Source organism: Lucilia cuprina, chromosome 4 (genome assembly GCF_022045245.1).
Source record: "Lucilia cuprina isolate Lc7/37 chromosome 4, ASM2204524v1, whole genome shotgun sequence".
In the NCBI taxonomy this organism is placed as follows: domain Eukaryota; kingdom Metazoa; phylum Arthropoda; class Insecta; order Diptera; family Calliphoridae; genus Lucilia; species Lucilia cuprina.
In genome coordinates, this window is record NC_060952.1 from 91,754,626 (window position 1) to 91,762,030 (window position 7,405).

The window sequence follows — 7,405 nt, forward strand, 5'->3', positions numbered from 1 at the left end:
GATCACTTGTATTTTCCATAAAAAATCGATTTTTTGAGTGAAAACATAAAAGTCCATTTTCTGGCTAAACTAGAGGTCTGAGGGCAAAAAGGAAGATAATCTGTGATCGCTTGTATTTTCCATAAAAATCAATTTTTTGAGTGAAAACTTAAAAGTCCATTTTCTGGCTAAACAAGAGGCCTGAGGGCAAAAAGGAAGATAATCTGTGATCACTTGTATTTTCCATCAAAATTCGATTTTTTGAGTGAAAACATAAAAGTCCATTTTCTGGCTAAACTAGAGGCCTGAGGGCAAAAAGGAAGATAATCTGTGATCACTTGTATTTCCCACCAAAAATCGATTTTTTGAGTGAAAACATAAAATTCCATTTTTTGGCTAAACTAGAGGCCTGAGGGCAAAAAGGAAAATAATCTATGATCACTTGTATTTTCCACCAAAATTCAATTTTTTTCTGTGAAAACACAAAATTCCATTTTTTGGCTAAACTAGAGGCCTGAGGGCAAAAAGGAAGAAAATCTGTGATCACTTGTATTTTCCAACAAAATTCGATTTTTTTGGAGAAAACATAAAAGTCCATTTTCTGGCTATACAAGAGGCCCAATTACAAAAAGGAAGATAATCTGTGATCACTTGTATTTTCCACCAAAATTCGATTTTTTGAGTGAAAACATAAAATTCAATTTTTTGGCTAAACTAGAGGCCTGAGGGCAAAAAGGAAGATAATCTGTGATCACTTGTATTTTCCATAAAAATTCGATTTTTTGAGTGAAAACATAAAAGTCCATTCTCTGGCTAAACTAGAGACCTGAGGTCAAAAATTAGACTAGTATTTTCCACTAAAATTCGATTTTTTGAGTGAAAACATAAAAGTCCATTTTCTGGTTAAACTAGAGGTCTGAGGGCAAAAAGAAGATAATCTGTGATCACTTGTATTTTCAATCAAAAATCGATTTTTTGAGTGAAAACATAAAAGTCCATTTTCTGGCTAAACTAGAGGCTCTAGAAGAAAAAGGAAGATAATCTGTGATCACTTGTATTTTCCATAAAAAATCGATTTTTTGAGTGAAAACATAAAAGTCCATTTTCTGGCTAAACTAGAGGTCTGAAGGCAAAAAGGAAGATAATCTGTGATCACTTGTATTTTCCATAGAAAAATCGATTTTTTGAGTGAAAACATAAAAGTCCATTTTCTGGCTAAACTAGAGGTCTGAGGCCAAAACGAAGATAATCTGTGATCACTTGTATTTTCCATCAAAATTCGATATTTGAGTAAAACATAAAAGTCCATTTTCTGGCTAAACTGGAGGCCCTAGAGCAAAAACAATGATAATCTGTGATCACTATCATATCTCACTAAAAATCGATATTTGAGTGAAAACATAAAAGTCACTAAAAATCGATATTTGAGTGAAAACATAAAAGTCCATTGATCACTTTCACATCTCACTAAAAATCGATATTTGAGTGAAAACATAAAAGTCCATTTTCTGGCTAAACTAGACGCCCTAGGACAAAAACAATGATAATCTGTGATCACTATCATTTCTCACTAAAATCGATATTTGAGTGAAAACACTAAAGTCCATTTTCTATTTGAGTGAAAACATAAAAGTCCATTTTCTGGCTAAACTAGAGGCCCTAGGGCAAAAACAATGATAATCTGTGATCACTATCATTTCTCAATAAAAATCGATATTTGAGTGAAAACATAAAAGTCACTAAAAATCGATATTTGAGGAAAACATAAAAGTTCATTTTCTGGCTAAACTAGAGGCCCTAGGGCAAAAACAATGATAATCTGTGATCACTATCATTTCTCACTAAAAATCGATATTTGAGTGAAAACATAAATATCAATTTTCTGGCTAAACTAGAGGCCTTACGGCAAAAACAATGATAATCTGTGATCACTATCATTTCTCACTAAAAATCGATATTTGAGTGACAACATAAAACTCCATTTTCTGACTAAACTAGAGGCCCTAGGGCAAAAACAATGATAATCTGTGATCACTTTCATTTCTCACTAAAAATCGATATTTGAGTGTAAACGTAAAAGTCACTAAAAATCGATATTTGAGTGAAATCATTATAGTCCATTTTCTGGCTAAACTAGACGCCCTAGGGCAAAAACAATGATAATCTGTGATCACTATCATTTCTCACTAAAAATCGATATTTGAGTGACAACATAAAAGTCCGTTTTTTTTCTTTGGGGGGGTTTTTGGGGGGGGCTGGGCTCTTGTTTTGGGTTTTTGGGGGGGGGCGTCATAGTTTAGCCAGAAAACGGACTTTTATGTTGTCACTCAAATATCGATTTTTAGTGAGAAATGATAGTGATCACAGATTATCATTGTTTTTGCCCTAGGGCGTCTAGTTTAGCCAGAAAATGGACTATAATGATTTCACTCAAATATCGATTTTTAGTGACTTTTACGTTTACACTCAAATATCGATTTTTAGTGAGAAATGAAAGTGATCACAGATTATCATTGTTTTTGCCCTAGGGCCTCTAGTTTAGTCAGAAAATGGAGTTTTATGTTGTCACTCAAATATCGATTTTTAGTGAGAAATGATAGTGATCACAGATTATCATTGTTTTTGCCGTAAGGCCTCTAGTTTAGCCAGAAAATTGATATTTATGTTTTCACTCAAATATCGATTTTTAGTGAGAAATGATAGTGATCACAGATTATCATTGTTTTTGCCCTAGGGCCTCTAGTTTAGCCAGAAATGAACTTTTATGTTTTCCTCAAATATCGATTTTTAGTGACTTTTATGTTTTCACTCAAATATCGATTTTTATTGAGAAATGATAGTGATCACAGATTATCATTGTTTTTGCCCTAGGGCCTCTAGTTTAGCCAGAAAATGGACTTTTATGTTAAATGGACTTTTATGTTTTCACTCAAAAAATCGATTTTTTATGGAAAATACAAGTGATCACAGATTTTCTTCCTTTTTGCCCTCAGGCCTCTAGTTTAGCCAGAAAATGGAATTTTGTGTTTTCACAGAAAAAAATTGAATTTTGGTGGAAAATACAAGTGATCATAGATTATCTTCCTTTTTGCTCTCAGGCCTCTAGTTTAGCCAAAAAATGGAATTTTATGTTTTCACTCAAAAAATCGATTTTTGGTGGGTAATACAAGTGATCACAGATTATCTTCCTTTTTGCCCTCAGGCCTCTAGTTTAGCCAGAAAATGGACTTTTATGTTTTCACTCAAAAAATCGAATTTTGATGGAAAATACAAGTGATCACAGATTATCTTCGTTTTGGCCTCAGACCTCTAGTTTAGCCAGAAAATGGACTTTTATGTTTTCACTCAAAAAATCGATTTTTGGTGGAAAATACAGGTGATTACAGATTATCTTCCCTTTTGCCCTCAGACCTCTAGTTTAGCCAGAAAATGGACTTTTATGTTTTCACTCAAAAAATCGATTTTTTTATGGAAAATACAAGTTATCACAGATTATCTTCCTTTTTGCCCTCAGGCCTCTAGTTTAGCCAGAAATTGGACTTTTATGTTTTCACGCAAAAAATCGATTTTTTATGGAAAATACAAGTGATCACAGATTATCTTCCTTTTTGCCCTCAGGCCTCTAGTTTAGCCAGAAAATGGACTTTTATGTTTTCACTCAAAAAATCGATTTTTGGTGAAAATACAAGTGATCACAGATTATCTTCCTTTTTGCCCTTAGACCTCTAGTTTAGCCAGAAAATGGACTTTTATGTTTTCACTCAAAAAATCAATTTTTGGTGGAAAATACAAGTGATCACAGATTATCTTTCTTTTTGCCCTTCGACCTACAGTTTAGCCAGAAAATGGACTTTTATGTTTTCACTCAAAAAATCGAATTTTGATGGAAAATACAAGTGATCACAGATTATTTTCCTTTTTGCCCTCAGACCTCTAGTTTAGCCAGAAAATGGACTTTTATGCTTTCACTCAAAAAATCGATGTTTTATGGAAAATACAAGTGATCACAGATTTTCTTCCTTTTTGCCCTCAGGCCTCTAGTTTAGCCAGAAAATGGAATTTTGTGTTTTCACCCAAAAAAATTGAATTTTTGTGGAAAATACAAGTGATCAATTTTTGGTGGAAAATACAAGTGATCACAGATTATCTTTCTTTTTGCCCTTCGACCTACAGTTAAGCCAAAAAATGGACTTTTATGTTTTCACTAAAAAAAACGAATTTTGATGGAAAATACAAGTGATCACAGATTATTTTCCTTTTTGCCCTCAGACCTCTAGTTTAGCCAGAAAATGGACTTTTATGCTTTCACTCAAAAAATCGATGTTTTATGGAAAATACAAGTGATCACAGATTTTCTTCCTTTTTGCCCTCAGGCCTCTAGTTTAGCCAGAAAATGGAATTTTGTGTTTTCACCCAAAAAAATTGAATTTTTGTGGAAAATACAAGTGATCACAGATTTTCTTCCTTTTTGCTCTCAGGCCTCTAGTTTGGCCAGAAAATGGACTTTTATGTTTTCACTTAAAAAATCGAATTTTGGTGGAAAATACAACTGATCACAGATTTTCTTCCTTATTGCTCTCAGGCCTCTAGTTTAGCCAGAAAATGGACTTTTATGTTTTCACTCAAAAAATCGAATTTTGATGGAAAATACAAGTGATCTTCCTTTTTCTTCTAGGGCCCCTAGTTTAGCTAGAAAATGGACTTTTATGTTTTCACCAAAAACATCGATTTTTGGTGGAAAATACAAGTGATCACAGATTATCTTCCTTTTGTTCTAGGTCCTAGGACTTTTATGTTTTCATTCTTTTTGTTTCTACATTTTTGTCCACAAGCCTCTTGTTATCCAGAAAAAAATTGTAAAGAAGTTTTTGTTTGTTTTTCTTTAAAAAATCATCTATAAGTGTGTATAACTTAAAATCAAATAATTTTTCATACAAAAAACGTAGATTAATGAAATGTTTTTTAAAAGATAATATTTAAATTTTAGATAGTTAATATTTAGCTGACATTTTGAATATAATTTATCATAACTTCGTTAAATAATTACAAATATAACAGTCTTACCTTAAAAACAATAAAACCATTGTAGTTTGTTATCATTCCTGTGTGAATGATGTAGTACAACACTGTTTTCTTAAACAGCTGTGATTTTTTGACAACAAATCATTATTATTCTTTATTCTCTCATTTGCACAAACACTTTATGTTGTTGTTGTAATAAACACCCCCTTTCACATTTGTAAGTGTACACACACACACGCACTCTTTTATTCGTGTCTAAACAAATTGTCAACATAACAAAAAAAACAGCAACAACTAAAAGAGAGCAAAAGAAAATAACAAAAAAAAAATTAACTGACGTGTAAAGAAATTTCTTCTAACTTTGGCATGAAAAACTAAACTATTTTTTTAAAAGAAATTAATTTAAATTTTAACAAATAGTTGCTGCAAGAAACGAGTGTTTTTGTTAAAAGAAAAAGAGTGGAAAAAATGATACCGGAAAAAAGCCGCTTTCTTATATTTGCTTTAGGCATATTTTTCTGTTATTTCTTGTATGGCATTGTCCAAGAGAAAATAACGCGTGGACGTTATGGCCAACAAATCAATGAAGATGGTTCTGTAGGTGAAAGATTTTCCTATGCTTTGGCTTTAGTTTGGGTGCAATGTTTCTGTAATTTCGTCTTTGCCAAAGGTGAGTTGAAAGCTAAGCTAGAAGTTGAAAGTAGAATTGTGTGTAAATGAAATCTTTTGCAGGTTTGTTGACTATAAGGCCACAAAAAGATGACACTACTCATTCTGGTTACTATGCTGTTAGTGCTTTGACTTATTTACTGGCTATGGTTTCTTCCAATATGGCTTTGCGTTGGGTACCCTATCCCACACAGGTGGTGGGCAAATCTGCCAAACCTATACCCGTCATGATATTGGGAGTTTTACTGGGACGTAAGTCTTATTCCTGGATTCGTTATGCCTGTGTTATCACCATAGTAGTGGGTGTTGTGTTGTTTATGTATAAAGAGGGTAAAACGCCTTTGGCTGCTGCCACTGACAATAGAACCGGCTTGGGTGAGTTGTTATTGATCTTAAGTCTTTCCATGGATGGTTTGACGGGTGCTGTACAAGAACGTATGCGTTCTTCTAGTGCTCCCTCGGGACAACAAATGATGTTTGCCATGAACTTTTGGAGTACTCTAATGTTGGGCTTTGCCATGATAGCCACTGGTAAGTGAAGACAGGTTTTTATTATTAAATCGATTTACAATTTTCTTTTGTTTTAGGTGAAGGCAAAGATTTCATACACTTTGCCACCCGTCATCCCGAACTGTGGGGCCATTTAGCTTTACTTGCTCTTTGTGGCTGTTTGGGTCAATTGTTTATATTCCTAATGGTGGCCGGTTTTGGTCCCCTAGCCTGTTCAGTGGTCACTACTACCCGTAAATTCTTTACCGTCTTGTGTTCAGTAATCTTCTTTGGCAATATCCTAATACCACGCCAATGGTTCGGTGCTGTACTCGTTTTTGCTGGTCTTTTTGCCGACATGTTTTATGGCAAAAAACCAGCCGCCGCTGCAAAAAAACCCTCCATAACTAAAGACAAAGATTTTGAGGATAAAAAGAAACTATTGTCCTAGAATTTAGTGACAAAGTCTTCAACTACAGAAGCAGCTTTGCCGCCTCTACAAGCGTATAAGATTACAGTGTGATTTTATTGATAGACAAACAAAAAAAAACAAACTATAGATTTTATTTTAAGTTTTCCCACAATTTTTATACAAAACTAACAAATTAAGAAAAGTGTTCTAACAAAATTAATTTAAATTAAATTAAAAAGAACATGAAACATATAAAAAGACACATAAAACATAAATCTTAATAGATCAATTTCGCAAGACTTAAAAATGTGTCAAAATAAAAAAGTTTCTATAAACCATTAAACAGAATTCTTGTAAAATTATCATTAAAAAAGCAAACTTTGTTCTTGTAATATTATGATTTTTTAATAGAAAATTAAACAACAACAAAAATTATATTTTTGTTTAAATTAAAACGACTAAATAAATTTGTAGTAAGATTCGTTGATGATGTTGTGTGCAAAACAAACATTAGTAAACTTTATATGTAGTGTTTAAAATATATTGTTTAATTAGTAATTATTGTAAAATATAAATCAATAAATAAGTAATATATTAAATTAATACTAATGTAAAATTTTAAAAAATTTTAATTTGAAATCAAAGCAACGCACAATTTTCTATAGAAAATCATAAATGTGACAAAATTTTCTATAAAAAAAAGTTCTAGTTCAGTTCTAGATCAGATCTAGTTTAGTTCAGTTCTAATTCAGTTCTAGTTCAGTTCTAGTTCAGTTCTAGTTCAGTTCTAGTTCAGTTCTAGTTCAGTTCTAGTTCAGTTCTAGTTCAGTTCTA

The 7,405-nt window shown here is 32.4% G+C and overlaps 1 protein-coding gene across 1 annotated transcript; it reads left to right on the forward strand.

The window, feature by feature from the left end:
• Positions 1-5,216: 5,216 nt before the first annotated feature.
• LOC111680766 (solute carrier family 35 member B1 homolog) lies at positions 5,217-7,174 on the forward strand. The gene is made up of 3 exons (XM_023442469.2): positions 5,217-5,671; positions 5,734-6,201; positions 6,258-7,174. The coding sequence occupies exons 1-3, from the start codon at positions 5,470-5,472 to the stop codon at positions 6,608-6,610; spliced, it is 1,023 nt and encodes a 340-aa protein (XP_023298237.1). The 5' UTR covers positions 5,217-5,469; the 3' UTR covers positions 6,611-7,174.
• Positions 7,175-7,405: the final 231 nt, after the last annotated feature.

Bases quoted from the DNA above. Each gene is read 5' to 3' on its own strand.
- LOC111680766 (XM_023442469.2), top strand. From the start codon at position 5,470: ATGATACCGGAAAAAAGCCGCTTTCTTATATTTGCTTTAGGCATATTT. The intron at 5,672-5,733 runs GTGAGTTGAAAG...AATCTTTTGCAG, and splicing joins TAATTTCGTCTTTGCCAAAG to GTTTGTTGACTATAAGGCCA. The intron at 6,202-6,257 runs GTAAGTGAAGAC...CTTTTGTTTTAG, and splicing joins CTTTGCCATGATAGCCACTG to GTGAAGGCAAAGATTTCATA.